The sequence below is a fragment of the Chenopodium album genome, chromosome 5, assembly GCF_948465745.1.
Source record: "Chenopodium album chromosome 5, dcCheAlbu1.1, whole genome shotgun sequence".
NCBI lineage: Eukaryota > Viridiplantae > Streptophyta > Magnoliopsida > Caryophyllales > Amaranthaceae > Chenopodium > Chenopodium album.
The window spans coordinates 69,006,789-69,025,235 of record NC_137838.1 but is presented as its reverse complement, the minus strand read 5'-3'; the positions used below and the strand labels follow the sequence as shown (position 1 = coordinate 69,025,235).

Here is an 18,447-nt window from a genome sequence, read left to right as displayed (position 1 = left end):
ACTACTTATGTGTTGTTTGATTCAATATGTTTGATGACTATTAGAGTATTAGTTTCGAGTAGTGTGATGTATATTAAATACATTTTGATAATTGTGGCATAGTGGTTAAGCATTGTTATTTTTGAACAAAAGGTTGGGACCAAACCTTGATCTCCCTAATATTTTGGCCCATGATCCGCCACGGTCTCTCTTAACCCCTAATCCCCTATGTTATATTGGTTGTGAACTTGTGAGCTTGACTTGCTTGATCACTAATTGGATGCTAAGCAGGACCTAATGAATGAGGTCATATTACAAGGATTGTCTCTCTTAAAACTGGCATTGAATTCTTGTTAATCTTCATTAAATCAAAGTGATCACCTAAATTTAGCATTTATGTGATTAAAAGCACTTTCAAAACCACCTAGAATCAATGCTTTATTTAAGGACTCAAAAGTTGAATCCAATCATAATTCATAAGAATAGACAAGAATGTGTCATTGTCGAGTTCTGTAAATCGAGTACCACAGACCCCATCGATCTTTAATTCTTAGACCAATGCAAATGAGTCATGTGAATTTCCATGTGGCCTTAACATTAACCACTCTAGGGTGACTCTTCAAATAACAAAATCGTGCTCCTTAGTATGAATTGCACTTATTTTAAAGTCTACATATGTTTTTCAAGGACTGTGCACCCTCCACACACGACTTTTTTGTAAATCGAACCAGATTGTTAATCAAGTTGTCGTTGTGTGACATTGCGTATACTCAAATAAGGCATATGACCTTTCACATCCAGGCTCACGAAATCAACAACCTACAACAAAGAATCCAGACGCAAACGGCAGAGCCCATAAGGTTTAAAAAAAAAAAAAAAAAACAGTCCGCTACGTACACAACTTCATTAGACCATATAATAAAGTCTAGCTAAAAATAAGACTACTTAAGCTTTTCAAAGTTTACTCAAAATATAGAAATATACGAAAACGGTGAGGTGAAGACTCAATAATGCACTAATCTAGGAGCATAACTTCATTTAATCAGTGGCGGATCTTGGGCTATCCCTTAACTTTTTGTTCAAAAATAACATACTCAACCACTTTGCCATAACATTTTATATGTAATAAATAAACATCAAATTACTTATAATGAACAACTCCAATATATTTAGGGGGGCCTAGCCCTTGCCAGCCCAAACAAAGGTCCGCCCCTAATTCATTAGTTAACAAAACAGGGAGAATAGAATATTGTGAAACATTTAATAAAACTCCAGAACCAAAGTATGTCGAAAGATGAATTCATGTAATTGAAAGTTAAAGTGGAAATTAGCGATGACATTCAATTAAACAAAATTGGTGACATGCTCCAGGAGCTTATGTTATACTAGTTTTTGTACAGACTATCATCTGATTTTAAGCCTGAAAAAAATTTCCTAGATTTTCTCATGCAGGTTGTCTTCGAGTATGCATATTATACAGGTTCAATAAGTAGCACTGAAACCAGCATGAACAGCCAAATAATGAAGGTCCTTCAGATTTGGCTTAAGCCAAGCCCGCGTATTACTAATACTCCCATTCAGACTCAGCAGGTCCTTCAGGTTGTCTGCTGCAGAATGTTGAATTTGGATGGACCAGAAGTATCAACAAATCCTTGCACCGACAGCTCAGGTATCGACAGACTCATCTCTTGATTCAGCAAGTTGTGGTCTAAATAGATGACAACCACAGTTATATCATCATGATATTTTCTTCTTTCCCCCTTTTCCACATTCCTCAGTTCTTCATCTTTCAAGTTCATCTTTCTTGCAACCCTCTTCAGCGTTTTCTGGACAAGTCTTTTTGCAATCCCCTGAATGTCAGAGTGAATTATGAGGATGAGTACAGTTAAATGGCAAAGATGAAATAATTCATGCTAGATGCAGCTAATAAAGGATTTAAGGATGCATACAGCTCGAGGACTATTGTGAACAAACTCGACAGCTTCATCATTAGTGAAGTGCTCCCAGAGACCATCTGAGGCAAATATCAGAAACTGGTCATTAGGTTTTAGAGTTCTGGTGTGAACTGAAGGTTCAGCTGTTAGCACAGGGCGGCGAATAGGTTCAGCAAAGTGAAATCGTGGAAATGAGGGATCAAGAGCAAGTTCTGGACTCTTCAAGTATGCATCTCCAATGGATCTAGAGACCTATATATCAATAAATCATACAAAATATTGTCAATTATAATGTAATGGGATGGTCCCAAATAATTGATCAATAATGAAAATGATAAGGACCAGAGTGAATAACTTTCCTGTTTTAGAAAATCACTTTAACCCATATAAAAAATATGTTGAGTAATTCTAGATGATCATTTAGATAGCTATAAATGATGCACATAAAGACAATGTTCACATGCAAGGAGAACCTTAGAATAGAATTAATACTCCCCCTCCTTAGACAAGAATGCACTTAATTCATAACCTATCAATTGCTTTTTGTTAATAGACATGGCAAACTAACTAAAAATCCTTATGAAAGTTCTACAGAGTAATTATCTAACATAACTCTCATCGGCTATGATGAGTAAAACCAAATTTGAATTATCATCTGAACTAGAGATAACGAGGCAGCTCAATATTAAAATATACTAGTACTTCCAATCCTAATACTAAAAACTTTGGGTTATTTAGGAACTGATCATTAATTTATTACGCATTTAATGAATTTTCACCTCAGGTTAAACACTGGCAGAAATTGGGGAGCATTACTACTCCTAAATAATGGAGCCTAATACAGTGGACCTAACACAGTTAACTCTCAAACATACTTCCTTCATATCCCCAAGTTATCAACTGACTAACCCAAGAAAGACTAGGAAAACCTTTGCATCTGCTAAGTATAACATTAATTAGGCATCCACATGTGTAATTCAAAATCAAATGAGAAAACAGAATTAGCATGAAATTCGGACAATGATCACCATGATAAGCAGCCCTAGAAGCCGTTTAGATATAGCATCACCAAGGTATATAAATAAAGAACTGAACATCTCATACTTCAGATTAGCAAACAAACCCCTTTACCAAACACAGAGAGATAAATGTGAAGATGGAAAAAAGTCAAATGCAAAGAAAAGGTACACATTGGTAAACCTGAATAATGCCTTTGATTCGCCAAACCCCTTGCTTCTGAACTAAGATGGATGCATCATCAGGATGTGTAGACATAAGTTCTTCTCTAACTTCTGACATAGAAGCATTATGCTCCCTAGTCAATTGCTCCGCAACAATCTTATTTGATCGACCTAAAGTACCCATTACAGCTCGTGAATCACCCAGATTAGCAACATATAATGTCCCATTCCAGATAAGACCAACTAGACAGCAAGATCCAATCGCAGCAATCAAGGGCTTCAATTTATAAGTCCGAGAGACAAGAGTAAGAAATCCATCCTCTGTTGCAGAAAGAGCATTCCTGATGACATCTTCTGAAATGGTTTTGCTGTCTTGAGCATGTTCTGCACAATATTAACAAACATTCTGGATGCATTAGAACAAAATTCAATTTAGTCACGATAGCAGAATACGACACAAATTAAACTCGGTTAATAAGACCAAACATTTGAAAACTGAATGACAGGATAAAAAAAATACACACACCATACAATTTAGTTGTATTAGCTAAACTTCCATCTTCTACTTAACCAGTCAACCCTAGTAGGCTCTATATGTTATTCAAAACCTCAGATGATTACAACCCCCAACCATCATTTTCGCCCCAACTTTCAAAAACAAATATTTATAAAGGCAAAAAAATAATCAACATCATTAGATGTTGTTCAAGTGTCAATTACACCGTCCAAACAAGCTAACTATTTGCTCTCTAAGAAAAAGACGAAGATGATGTACAAAAACAGTCAAATAAAATTTTCACCAACCAACTAAATTAAACAAGAAGCTATTCTAAATTTCTAATAACAAACAAATTCACTATCTCAAAAAATAATTAAATAAATAAAAATAAAAGCAGTAGAACCCATCACGCAAAAATAGACCACACGTCACAGGGTGTCCTTTACCAATAATAAACTTGTCAAAACAGATACACAAAAAATCAGCCAAAATTAGCAATAAATTTCAACCCAGAAAACCCAATTAAAAAAAAAAAAAAAAAAAAAAAAAAAAAAAAACACATGATTTAATACATACAAGTATATTATTGCAACATAAATCCCAGAAAACATAACCAGAACTTCAAACTACAAAAACCCCAGAAAAATTACAGCCCAAAAACTCAATAATACCATGCAAAATCAAAAACCCATATCATAAATTGTCAATTAAACACAAATCACCAACACCCACATGAAATTTCTCAAAAAAAAAAAACATTAAATTACAAATTAATGAGAAATAAAAAGATGAAAAACTAACTGATGAGATGAAAAAAGAGATGATCAGATATAAAACGAGCAGCTTCAGGTCCACCATGACCATCATAAACACCAACAAAAGTAGCACTACGACCAGTTTCAACTTGACTACGATCTTCAAGAACTTCATTAGCCTGAAAAACAGCAAAAGAAAATTCACCCAGAAAATGCTTCTCCAAATCTCTTGACCAAAGTAAAGGATGATGATCACAAACAGATTTTCCTCCTCCCCCACTAGAACTACTGCCGGAGTAATCATCACTGTCGTAGTTGCAATGGTTATTGCTATTGTTTTTACTATTACTATTACTATTACTATTATCTCTGTTCATTCGGACATATCGTCGAACAGGTCGCCAGCATGATGAAGCAGTTTTTTTTACCCCTGAAAACATCCCTCATTTCCCTAAAAACAATACCCTTTTATTGAAATTTTTTCTGGATTTTTTTGGGTTTTTTTTTTATAAAAATTAAATTCAGACGAGAAGAATGGTTTTTTTTTTTTTTTTGGGGGGGGGGGGGTTAAAAAAAAAAAAAAAGAAAAAAAATCAGACAAGAAGAATGGGGTTTTTTTGAAGAAGAAGAGAGGAGGGAGGAAGTGTTTTAAAGAAGTTAATAAAATAAAAAAATTGGAGGAAAAATTATTTAATTGGTTGACTGATTTTGGTAAATTAGAAAAAAAAAATTATGAATGGAAGGTCAACCTCTATTCTAGAGGAAAAATTTGTTTGAAAGAAAAATAAAATGTTTTATTTTAAGAAATTGAAACAATTTTTGTCACGGAAAATAGGGCAGATGCTGAGGTGGTATTGACTGGATTTAGTGAGTTATTAGTTTACCAACTGATACTTGTACAGCTGTACTCAAAACACTAGTACAGATCCCTAGTAACTCCTACTCGTAATAATAATGGCTATCTTATTTTTAAATTAATAAAAGCTACTCCGTACTTAGTAACAAACGCTTCCGCAACATTGAATAAGAGAACTAAAAATTATTGTTCAAGTAAATGGGTAAAATAAATATTATGTGTGATTTTGGCGCATTTCAAAATTAGGTTATATATTAACTAACTCTCTAATGATCGACTTGATCGTTAGCAAAATCCTAATAAATTAAAACTAGTTTGTTACTTGAGTGTTACATTGGATTGCTAGTTTAAAATATACTTCGTAATGTTAGTAAAAATAGAAGATTAGGCTCTGTTCGGTTCACCTTATAAAAAAATAATTTTCAATAAAAATAATTTCACTTCAATAAAAATAAGTTCAGTTCAGTAATTTCAGTTCAATAAAATTAATTCTAGTTTAGTTAAAATAATTTCAGTTAAATAAAAATCAGTAACTATAAAGAAGAAATATAATAAAGAATCAGTAAAAATAATTTCAATTCAGCAAAATTATTTTTTCAGTTCAGTAAAAATAATTTCAATTCAGTAAAAATAATTTAAGTTCAGCAAAAATAATTTCAGTTCATTAAAATTAATTTCAGTCCAACAAAAATAAGGTGAAGTGAAAGGAGCCTTAGGGCCTGTTCTTATTTACTTAATTTCAGTTCAGTTCGGTTCAGCTCCAATCAGTTCAGTTCAGTTCAGCTCCAATCAGTTCAGTTCAGTTCAGCTCCAATCAGTTCACTTCAGTTCAGTTCAACTCCAATCAGTTCAGTTCAGTTCAGCTCAGCTTCAATCAGTTCAATTCAGTTCAGTTTAGCTCTTAATTTCCCTATCTCATAAAATATTCATTTAAGCTCATTTTAGTTCAGTTCAACTCCTAACTTCTCTCTCTCATAAAATATTCATTTAAGCTCATTTTATTTCAGTTCAGTTTAGTTCAGTTCAGTAAATGTGAACAAGCCCTTAAAAAGAATGATTTTCCATTGTCTTGGAATTGAACTGAACTGATTGGAGCTGAATTGAATTGAACTGAACTGATTGAAGCTGAACTGAACTGAAATTAAGTAAATGTGGACAGACCCTTATTTATGTGTCTATAGAGAACATAAATTACTATTGATTGGAATGGTTAGAAGTGTGATCCTATATTAATATCCATGAGATTTAGTTATTGTAACTTGTGTGGTGTTTTTTTTAATCATAAATAGTGACATGGAGTAATGGTTGCAATGATAGTGGTGAATGGTGATGTGTCGCAATACTAGTTGTTTCAAGTGAAAACAATGGGTCCTTCAAACATGACCTTTCATTGTGGGCTGAAGACTAAACCCGGCCCAAGTGATGACTGAGATGAGGATTTCATGCATAGCAAATACACGTAAACTGGCCTTGGGGGTTTTGCCGAGGAAGGCCCATCTAATGCCGAAATCAGTACAATGTTTAGAGAGAGAATGTTATGCAAGAGAATTAATTGCTTAAGACTTGAAGTGGATGAATGGAGAGAGAGAGAGAGAGAGAGAGAGAGAGAGAGAGAGAGAGAGATGAAGGCTTTTATGCCTTGCTCAATAGATAAGCGGGTCTTTGGGTCAAATGGACTTGCCATGTTGACCGGACATTTGGTTGACTTGACATGATTTGAGAGGGTTGAACCCTCTCTGGGCTTTTAATTGAATGATTTATGGACTGGCTCAATTAAGGTAAATTGGACCCAAACACTAGTTAAATAATGACGTGTCAAAGTGATAGTGCAGATTTATGTGGCACATACACGTAACGTTTTTAAAATTGTTTTTCTTTTAAATATATTAAATATATATAGATAGATTAGTGTATAAAATTAACAAAGTAAGTCACACAATTTTATGATAAAATTAATAAAGTGACTAGGGTAATAGGTTATGACTTATGAGGCAATTAGGCAAGTAACTTGTGAGGAAGGAGTAATAAGGATATGTCTGTTTAGCCTGATTATGTCTAAAATTATTTTATCATAACTTATTTTAATTTATTTTATCTAAACTTACTTTATACTATAATTTTTTTATATATTTACTTTATCATATCTTAGGCATTATTCTCTTATCTTATTTTTTCTAAACCAAAATTAGTTTTGTTTAGCTTAATTATATTTAAGCCATGTTCTTTTCCCTTTGTTTTTGCTAAACTGAGTTTTTTTCTAGTGAACTTTAATTAATTTAATAATTTTTACTAACTCGAACTTATTTTTCCTAAACTAAAATTATTTTAACGATTAAAACTTATTTTTTACCGATTTCCTATTATATTTGTTCTTTAAAGTTACTGATTTCTACTAATTAAACCTTAATCTTATTGAACTGATTATTTTTGCTAAACTAAATTTAATTTTACTAAACTGAAATTTTTTTTATTGATCGCATGATTACGGAGTATTATTTAAGTTAAGGTGAAGAGATTACGGTCTTACTAAACTTCTCAATTTGGGCATCTACATGTGCGGTTAAGGAAGACTATAATTCAACACCTCCTTCACATGTAAGGCCTTTTAATTCAATAACAAACCCCACATATTGTAATTAGTTACCCCATAGAATTTTGTTAATTACATAACAAGTCAATCCTTATGCGATGAATTATATTCTCCTGGTTTTAATAATCTATCAGAGCTAATCTGAATTTAGTTAAACTTATTTGTTTGTTTTATTGTTGTAAATTTAACATGATAAGTAGTAAAAATTTGTAACCATTTACTGAAATAAAAATAAGATGAGCAAAACAAAGTATTAGCTTTACCCGGCCCATTGACATATGGAGTATATGACATTAAAGTAAAGAGAAATAAAGGAGGGGAGGGGGGAGTAGGTGCATCCGTGCAAGGTCAAGTCTAAGAAAAAACTCTCGAGGAAAAAAATTTACAATAAATAAAATGTATATTAAACTATGGAGTACTTTATAAAATATATACGAGTATGATAAGTTGATAACCAATATTTGATAAATGTGGAACTCTGAATAATGAAACGAAGGAAGTATAAAAATAGTAAAAGGGAAGCAAAGAAAAGAAGCAAATACTAGAAGCAAGAAGTAGGTGAGTTGGGCATAGCAAAGTTATTAATACTTGGTTGTTGAAATCATGAAAGATAGCATTGCGGTAGGGGCATGTTTCTATCATCAAAACTATTAGCACAAAACACAGGTCGCTTGTGAACTAGAACTGCATTTGCTTTTCTAACTTCCTCATATGCTTATGTTGCATTTTTGTCAACCATCTCATCCCTTTACAACAATATATATGGAAGCACCAAGCACATAATATGTCAAAATGGAAACAATATGAAAGGGACGACAACTGTATTAGCGCGTAGTTTTTAGTAGAGGCGGGGTGTGCAATTTTGTGAAATTGGACCCTGGAATCATTCTTTTAAAAATATGTTGAGTAGAAATGATTTTTATTAACTAAGGTACTACTAAATTATGATTTATGATTTTCAATTGATTAAAATTGAAGACTAAATCATTTATCAATAAGTTTTATCTTTATACAAGTGATTGGGTTTTAAAGCTGCAAATTCTAACTATTACTCCCTTCGTGTTTTAATGAGTGTTACACTTTAACCAAATACGCATGACGTGACACAACTTTAACCATTAATTTATCCAATTATATGTTAGTAAGATTATAGAAAAATTGATATTATATAAAAGTATACATTATAACGAATCGAACAATGTATTATACAATTTTTTATATGCTAAAAGCCAACTCTTTTATAGAACGGTTGTCAATGTTGTTGTTTATTTGATTTGGAGGGAGAGAAATCAGAGAAGATTTCAAAATGTGAAAGAAGTCTGCAATAGAGATTATTAGAGATTGCAAAGTGACCTTCTGTGTTAGATGTTTAAATTTGCCTAAGTTAGTAGGTTGTGTTTGATTTGTTTAGTTTGGCTGTTGCATGCTTTTCCGTGGTAGTGTTTCTATGTAGTTTGATCTGATTTTATTTATTTATTTATTTATTTTTATTTATTGTTATTAATAAAGCACATTTATTTATCCCAAAATTATTTGAAGATTTACGATTTTGTCTTATGACTCGTTTTCATCAGCTTAATTTCAGTTCACTTCCTAATTTCCTTTTCCCATAAACAATTCAGTTCAGTTTTGTTCAGTTCAGCTCAGCTCAGTAAATCAGAACAGTCCCTTAAATTAAAATATATTTCCTCAAAAAAAAAAAAATTAAAATATATATGAGTATGTTCTGTTCAGCTTAATTTAAGTTCAGTTCAGTTTAGTTTCTAATTTTCTTCTCTCATAAATAACTCATTTTAACTCTATTCAATTTAATTCAATTCAATTCAGTCCACTTCGATTGTTTTCGGTAAATCGAAACAGGCCCTAAGTCGCTTGGACTTTAAACACTTAACCATTTGCTTGATCGAGATAAAGCACAATTCCATATTACAACACTACTTTGTATTCTTCAAAGAGATAAGTAGTGGAAATTGAACATAAATAATTAATCAAACGAATAAAATAATTGGTAACAATAAATTCAACTACAGTAGTTCTTTTTACAAAATAGAAAGGGGACCTATTACATTTTCCTACCCACATGAGTATGTGAGTTTAATTTTTTCATGTCAATTGACGATGCATATTTCCTTCCATACATAGGATTATAGGAGTATTAAAAACTAAACAATATCATCAATCAAACTTCTATGGCGGTTATAATGCTTCTCCATGAAAACCTTGGATGCGCCTCTAACAGCTTTGCTCCATGTCTACATAGCACAAGCAATTTAAAAAAGATTATAAATCAACATAAACCATTAAAACTTAGCTCCTTACCAAAGGTTATTGATAATAAATATCGAAGAAAACAAATTTGAAACGGTATAATTGTCAACAAAGTATATAATGTCAATCATAATATCACGAAAGTGATATACTGATATACGTAACAATTGTTGCAATGAAATTAGAAACATTAATAACACAAATCGACAAGTGATTAATCATGAATTTTTAAATTTTTGTTATTTTACAAGATATATTAAGTCGATAGGCTAGCATAAGGGCCTGTTCTCATTGACTGAAATGAGCTGAATTAAATTGAACTGAACTTATTAGAGCTGAACTGATTAGAGTTGAACTGAACTGAACTGAACTGAACTGAACTTATTAGGGCTGAACTGAACTGAACTTATTAGAGCTTAACTGAACTGAACTGAAATGAAATAAATATTTTATAAAAGAAGGAAATTAGGAGTTGAACTGAACTTATTAAAACTGAACTGAAATGAAAATAATCGTTTGACAACAGACCCTAAATCATATGCATACAATAAATATGATAATCATATAATTCACAAGTACATATATAGTACTATAGTAATTGCCAAAATAAAAAAAAAATTAAATAAATAAATAAATAAAAATCACGAGTGTCACATACAATATTCCAAGCAAAAAATTGAATTTGACTAAGCATATGACAAGATTACATTAAGAAAATGAAATAAAAATAAAAACAAAGAAATGAAGTAAAGTGATCATCTCACACGAGAAGTAAGAAGTGTAAGATTTTGTGTAAGTCAGATTATATAGCTAAATACTCCTATCAATGTCACATGAAAAGCCTCAGCACTTTCATAAGATGTACAAAATGTGTACTTTGTTTGACTCTTATTTTCATTAATTGTCACATAAAGTTGAAGAAAAAGATGCGAATATAAAATAATGTATGCTCCTATTTTCATTCAATTATTGTCTTTAAAATTCTCATATCAGCTTATATTATCTTAGGGTAGTTATATGTCTTATTGTGTAATAATGCTACACAAGCTTACAATTTGCACCCTATGTTTTTGACTTATCTCATACTTTTTAATTAGGTGATAAAATCTCTCATGCATGTACGATAAATTAAGGCATGCATCATATACATACCATAAATTAAAGTTTATTCAAATGTATTTTAGTACAAGTGAGTATGAATAGCACGAGTGTGTGATTTAGGATTAATAATATTATTAATCTTTCTTAAATTTATCTGAATTTTTAAATCTTATTGGAATTCATAAGAAGTAATAATGTAGTTGAGTATGAATAGCACGAGCGTGTTATTTAGGATTATTATCATTGAACTTTTTTGAATATATCTGAATTTGTAAAGCTTATTGTAATTCATAAGATTCATAGGAAGTAATAACAACAATTATCATTCTACAATATTTTAAGGCGATTTTTTAAAAATGTATTCGTTTTATGCAATTAAAGACATTACTGGTTAAAAAATGTAATTGGAGATCCCATAAAATGCAAGTGAGTAGATACCAAAATATATACCATATATTAAAAGGTGTTTTTAAAAAACAAGTATACATGTCATGTGGTGTTCTCCTCATTTGTTCAAGTTTTTAACTCCATATATTTTTAAGCCACATGGCACTCCCTAATTTAATTCAGTTTTTCAGTCCATTTAATTAAAACTATGGATATTACAAGATTTGAACACACAACCTTAAGTTTAAACTCTAACATTTTAGCTGCTAAGCTTTAACCTTGTTACAAGTCATTCAATCAAAATTAAATATGAATAAGGATTTTTATCATGAAAATAATGCAGTAACTTGGGGCATCACTTAAAAGTATTGAGTGAGGATTATAATGTGTATAATAATTACTGTATTTTATAATGCATAAATATTTCAAAGTTTATAAACCTACTTGTTATGTTATAGTAATTTTTTTTTTTTTTTTTTTTGACAAGATGTTATAGTAATTAACAATTAATAAAATACAGTACTTTTTTTTTTTATGAGATACATAGCAGATAAGGTAATTGTAATTATATTAGAAATATTAATTCAATTTAATCATCAACCACTATAAGAAAATAACCTTTTCGTAGCGATTATTTTAACCTTTAGTATCAATTGTAATTGCAACAAAAAGTTTTCCCAACGAATGGTTATTTGATACAATATCCCCCGTTGCCTTAACCTTTGGTAGTGGTTTTCAATATCGCTGGGGTTGACCTCAATAATCGATACAAAAAACTACATCCAATCGTATGTAGTGATTATTGTAGCGATTACAATCGCTACAAAGCCTTAACCTTTGGTAGTGGTTTTCAATATCGCTGGGGTTGACCTCAATAATCGATACAAAAAACTACATCCAATCGTATGTAGTGATTATTGTAGCGATTACAATCGCTACAAAGGTTTAACTCATTTTTTTCAAAAAAAAAAAAAAAAAAAAAAAACATGCGTATGATCTTTACAAGATTCGAACATGCAACCTCAAACTCTTATATTAAATGTTTAACCAATAAGCTATGAAATATTTTATGTATTCTTTGTCAAACAATACTTATATATCCAGTGTTGAAAAGGCTTTTCGTATTGATTTTTAGGATTTAGTGGCGATTGTAAATGATACGATTTCTCAAAATTATATAAATATGTAAAAATAGTATGTATATGTATTATTATGTTTTCCGTATCGAATTTATATGGGAAAACCATGGCGATTGTAAAATGATACGATTTCCTTAACTATTTCACAAACATACTTGCATATTGTAGCGAATGTACAATCGCTACGAAATAACCGCTACGAAAAGACATTTTTCTTATAGTGAACTTTTATCTATAAGATAAGAAGGAATATAATGGCTTACATATAATAATTAGAGTAAAATTTGTAAGAAACTAAAAATCCACAATCCTATATCATAAGATTGCTAACAGTATCATCAAAAGCAAGTAATTCCCTTATTTAGCTATTACTGTACTTTGTATCCCAATTAATTGTTACCTTGCTAGTTAGGTATCAATTGACAATAAACTTTAGGCTACCATTCTTTCTCCTTTCGCCAACTTATTGTCATTACAATGGCTCATACAATTAGAGTAAAAAATAACCAAATTAGGTAGCTCACTTAGTATTTCAAGTATTTTCGTTTATAGTACTTTGTATCCCAATGGTTAACTACAAGCAAGTCAATAGTTACAACTTTACCATTGGAAATGCTCTTAATGCTTAAGATCAAATAATAAGTGCTTGTAATAATTGATCATATTGATAATCAATTTATAAGACTTTAGATTCTACTTTTGGCAAAAAAAAAAGTTTGGCCCTAATTCGAGTCAAACCCTTCAGGTCAGTCCCAAGTTCAAGCCAAGAACAATAACCAACCCTCTATTTTCAAACCAAAAATAATTTCAAAATTGTCCAAACCCCAAAAAATTGAAAATATGCCCAAATCTGATAAGTTTCAGGTCAGACCAGGCTACTTATAATCATATTCAACTATTTAAGCACTATGTAGATCTCAAAAGTCTAACGATGTGAGAAAACTGATTGAGTGGTTGACATATATATATATAATATATGTACACGTCAATGTAGATAAAACTTGGTTAGAGTTTGGGGTGGGTGTACGCGGTATCCAAATATTCAATAGTGAGTTTGGATTTCGATTTAGCTTGAAGCTCATTGAGCTTAGAAAATTGAGCTCAACTTGAGCAAGCCTCGGATTTGATTTTTGGCTAAAGCTTTGATATAGTTCACAAACATGTTCAACTAGTTAACACACCTAAATATATAGATCTATATTCTATAATCACATACAATATTTGTGTATAAAAATTGAAATGGTGTTAAAATTTAAGCTAGCTTTCACATCACTAAACTCTATTTCCGGCATTGAGGGGTGTAGGCACTATGTTGCCGGGTTGTTGGTGAGAAATCATCTTTTGCAGACAACCAAATTAAAAGAGTACTACAATAGTGCACCTAAATGTGCCCAATGTTTATTGTGCCAAATGCCAATCACAACCACTCTACGGAGAGATTTGCAAAATCTATACTTTATCTTAAAAATTAATTGAGACTTTCATTATTTTATACATTTAAAAATACAAATTTTATAAGATTGACCCACAACCTAAAGTGCTATAGGCTAGTAGTCATTACGCTTTTACTATATAATATGTTATTCTTTTAAATAAAATTATATATAAATAAAGATTTGCATTATAAAATGCAGTAATTCTAGACATGGTACATACCTAAATACTAGTTTCATCCTAAATTATGTCGATAATAAATCATGAAACATAAGAAAAAGTTGTTCTTTATTATCTTCTATATTAATGAAGGGCAATTAGTTTCACCTTAAATGTAAATAACTTATCACTTAGGGTATGTTTCCTTCGGATTATTTTCAATTCAGTTCAGTTCAATTTAGCTTCAATAGGTTCAGTTCAGTTTAGCTCCAATAGGTTCAGTTTAGTTTAGCTCCAATAAGTTCAGATTAGTTAAGTTCTTAATTTCATTCTCTCATAAAATATTCAGTTCACTTCAGTACAGCTCCAATAAGTTCAGTTCACTTCAATACAGCTCAATTCAATCAATCAGACCAGACCCTTACTCGTAATATGCAAATGACATCTTAGATGATTCATAAAAGTCTTGGGGTGGTCTCTCGTACCTATGATCTCTACATTATGATATCACAATTTTTATGGTCTTATTACTATCATATAATATGTACACAGGCCCGTATCTGACCCAGGGCAGCCGGGGCAACCGCCCAGGCCAGGGCCCACGGATGGGGAGGGCCCAATTTTCAGCCTTTTAAGTTTAGAAGTATTGATATATTTAATTTAGAGATACATTAATCATCATGTCTATTTGTGTAGCTTGGTGGAAAGTGTATATATGTGAGCGAGGTTAAATTTTGCGCCTTGGTATGTAGTTCGAACCCATTAGCTACAATTTGCCTTTTTTTTTTTTTTTGGAAAAGGAACTTTTTATTTCTTTGTTTATTTATAATTATAGCCTAAATTTTAAATTCTTGTTTCTATTATCTTTGCTATTATAATAAAATAGCTATGGTTATTTTCCTCAAAATATATATATATATATATATATATATATATATATATATATATATAATGGTTATAGATAATGAACAAAATCAATTTCATTCGCTAGAGAGAATCGATCATAACGTTATCATACCATATAGTTGTAGAAGTACATATTATTTTACCATTGTATATAGTTTAATTATTATAAATTAAAAAAAAAAAAAAAAAAAACAGTGGTCAAAACTAGATTATTTATTGAAAATAATTTTTTTTTATAAAAAAATATTACTTGTTCAAATTAAAGTACTGAAAAAAAAAATTTCTCCAATATTAAAAAAAAAATTACATAAAGTAGGGCCCCAATTTATTCTTTCGCCCTTGGGCCCCCAAAACCTCAGAAACGGTCATGTATGTACGTGTCAACTAGTTTAGTCAATCGATAATAATCTTGAAGACGGTCTCTTATACCTATGATCTTTACATCATGATATCACAACTTGTATATGTATATATAGTTGTATGATCTTTACCCATACCCAAAAAACAAAACATATGTAAATAATGTTTCAATCACCTCACCTAGAATCGACATGTTTCAAATTAACATGAATAACATAAATTTAATGTGATAACAATTTAACAAACAACAAGTGATCGATTTTAGATGCAATCAAATTTAATTGAGTAAAGTAAACAAGGAACATGGAGAATAATTAATAAAAAAAAAAAGAAGAGTTGATTGAAATTAACAGAGTAATTACCTTCTCAATAGCAGAAAGAACACACTTGGTCCTAAAATCTCTAGCCCCTCTAAAACGATGAGCCCTTAAATGCTTAACAATGAAGTTCCCCGAAGAAGACGACGAAGAAGAACGCCGAGTCTTATAATGTTGAGGAAGAAGAGACTTCCTTTCCACCACCCTTAAGCTAGCATTACTTCCAACATTTAATGGACTCATCAGCATACACGTCTCCCAATCATTCTCATCACCATAAACAACCTTCCTCTTCTTCTGAGTCGTCCTCCGCTTGGAGGACGACTTACGAGGCGGGGAGGGGGGATGATCGTAGTCGGAATCGGAATCGATTTCGGCGAATTTACGGAGGAGTTGATCAGAGGAGGCTTTTGTGACATGTTGGACTAGTTGAGGTGATTCCATTGTTTTAGTAAAAAAAAAAGGTGGTGAGAGAAGTGAAGTGAGTTTGGGTTTAATGGGTGCGAGAAAGGGACCGTTGAGGGTGGGCGAATGATTGGATGATTGGATCTGGTGCGGAGGGCTGGGACAAGGGTGCGCGTGCGTGGGGGCGGGAACAATATAGCCGTTACTTCTGAGCGTCATGTGCTATTAAAATTAGAATCAATTTTTTTAATTATGAAATGGGAGTGTTTGTTTGTTTGTTGAGTATGTGTTGTACTTCCAATTAAGTAATTTTTGAATTGGGTTTGGGGCTTTGGGTGTGGTAGCACTAACATGGGAATATGGGATGATGGGAATATTCTTCTATTATTGGTTACCCTTTCTTATTTGGAAAATTTGTAAATATTTACTCAATCTTTTGACCGTCCGCTTTTATTACGTCAACCTTTTGATTATTTCTGAACACGTCAACCTTGTAGTAGCATTAATTTTCATTATGTTAAAATAAAAAATGACTTGCTAAAACAGGTTAATTGCTTGCATGGAGGTAAAAAAAAAGGCTAATTTTATCAATTTTCCCATCTTTTATCCTACTTTCTATTCCACCTTTTTCCATCCTTCTTCTTTGTTCTTCTTCCCCATATTTCCTCTTTCAATTCTTAGTTCATCTTCTCCACTCTTCCTCTTCATTCCCAAGAACTTTAACTCTTCAATTGTTTAATTCTTGTATTTGCTGTCGCCGGTCAGAAATTTATAAGAACCATATATAGTCAAACTAGTTTGAAGGTAGAGAATTACTTTGATCACAAAACCTCTTAATTTATATGTACAAATAGTGTTTGTATTTGATGTTAATCCCCTTATATCAATATGAATAGACAATCTACATACTTAAAATTGCTCCAAAGTGAATGCTATTGAAGACCGCTAATTTAATTGAGAGTATTAGAGTGTGATTCAAAGAGGATTATGGAAAAAGAGGTGGTGGGGTGGTCGTGGGGTGGCTGAGGTGGTTTTTAGGCAACGATGGTGGGGTTTGCTAGTGTGAGCGTGTGCGGATATGAGTGAGAAACGATGATGGTGGGTCGTGGGTTTGATAGGAAGAGGAAGGAATAATGGAGTATGTAAGTTTAATGGAGTTGAAAAATGAAGATTAAAGGAAGTGTGGATAATAAGGGAGATCGTTAGTTTGGATAAGACTATAAGAGTACGAGTAGAGTTAATTAGTTGGCATTATTAACTGGATTGCTAAATACCGCTAACATTTTTTATCAAACCGCCAACAATAATGATGAAGAGACAAAATCACCCTTACTCATTCCCCACTTTGATTTTCTCTCTCCTAAGTCCATCAAGTCTCAAAATCAACCGTCAACCACCACAATAGCAACCACCCATGCCACCACTACCCACGCTGCCATGACCACCATCACCCACGCCTCCATGACCACGACCACTCACCATCACCGCTCAAAATACTACCAGATTTTATTTTGTGTTGCCGGAACCACCAATTTACGAATAACAATCAACATTAAAAATGAAGACCCGCCACCTTTGCTCCTCGACTGGTCGGTGGTGGTGCTTTATATCCCAGCTAACAGCACAATCGGCACGCAAAATCAGTCAACCGGGATGGTAACCGATTTCAAGCGCCAGTTGACCACGGTAACCGGCGTCCAAAATCGGTTGCTTCACCGGGTAATCGGTTTCGCGCGCCGGTTGACCACGGTAACCGACATCCAAATTCGGTTGCCGTACCGGGTAATCGATTTCGCGCACCGGTTGACCACGGTAACCGGCGTCCAAAACCGGTTACCGTGGTGTTTTGGTTTTGCGTGAGCGTCGAAAATTATTGAAGAAAAAAAAAAGAAAGAAGAAGATTGGGGGTGGACTGTTTTGCCGACCACCGTGATGCCTCCTCCGGTCATCGGCATTGCTACCCTTCCAACTCCGACGTACGGCCGCTGCTTCCCTTCACCTCCAACATACAACCGCTGACGTGGTTGATGGTGGTTGGGAAATGGCGGTGGTTGTGGCCTTATGGGTGATGAGAGAGAAAACAATAAAAGAAAAAGAAGAAGATGGGTGGGGGTATAGTAAGGGCATTGATGTCCATTTGTCTTAAATGTTGGCGGTTTTGATAAAAATTGTTGGCG

General features: G+C 32.4%; 2 protein-coding genes across 2 annotated transcripts; both read right to left on the bottom strand.

Moving 5' to 3' along the window:
• Positions 1-1,264: 1,264 nt before the first annotated feature.
• On the bottom strand, positions 1,265-4,875 carry LOC145630926 (putative protein phosphatase 2C 25). Its single transcript, XM_081683050.1, has 4 exons — positions 4,395-4,875; positions 3,114-3,478; positions 1,929-2,165; positions 1,265-1,829 (listed from the first exon to the last, which is right to left on the bottom strand). The coding sequence occupies exons 1-4, from the start codon at positions 4,786-4,788 to the stop codon at positions 1,575-1,577; spliced, it is 1,251 nt and encodes a 416-aa protein (XP_081539176.1). The 5' UTR covers positions 4,789-4,875; the 3' UTR covers positions 1,265-1,574.
• Positions 4,876-9,647: 4,772 nt separating this feature from the next.
• On the bottom strand, positions 9,648-16,311 carry LOC145630925 (uncharacterized). The gene is made up of 2 exons (XM_081683049.1): positions 15,911-16,311; positions 9,648-10,046 (listed from the first exon to the last, which is right to left on the bottom strand). The coding sequence occupies exons 1-2, from the start codon at positions 16,307-16,309 to the stop codon at positions 9,957-9,959; spliced, it is 489 nt and encodes a 162-aa protein (XP_081539175.1). The 5' UTR covers positions 16,310-16,311; the 3' UTR covers positions 9,648-9,956.
• Positions 16,312-18,447: the final 2,136 nt, after the last annotated feature.

What these genes read in the sequence shown, in the direction of transcription:
- LOC145630926 (XM_081683050.1), bottom strand. Translation starts at nt 4,788, where the DNA reads ATGTTTTCAGGGGTAAAAAAAACTGCTTCATCATGCTGGCGACCTGTT. An exon ending in TCTCTTTTTTCATCTCATCA is followed by an intron (nt 3,479 to 4,394) that starts GTTAGTTTTTCA and finishes AATATTGTGCAG; the next exon opens with AACATGCTCAAGACAGCAAA. An exon ending in GAATCAAAGGCATTATTCAG is followed by an intron (nt 2,166 to 3,113) that starts GTTTACCAATGT and finishes ATTGATATATAG; the next exon opens with GTCTCTAGATCCATTGGAGA.
- LOC145630925 (XM_081683049.1), bottom strand. Translation starts at nt 16,309, where the DNA reads ATGGAATCACCTCAACTAGTCCAACATGTCACAAAAGCCTCCTCTGAT. An exon ending in TTCTTTCTGCTATTGAGAAG is followed by an intron (nt 10,047 to 15,910) that starts GTAATTACTCTG and finishes TGTGCTATGTAG; the next exon opens with ACATGGAGCAAAGCTGTTAG.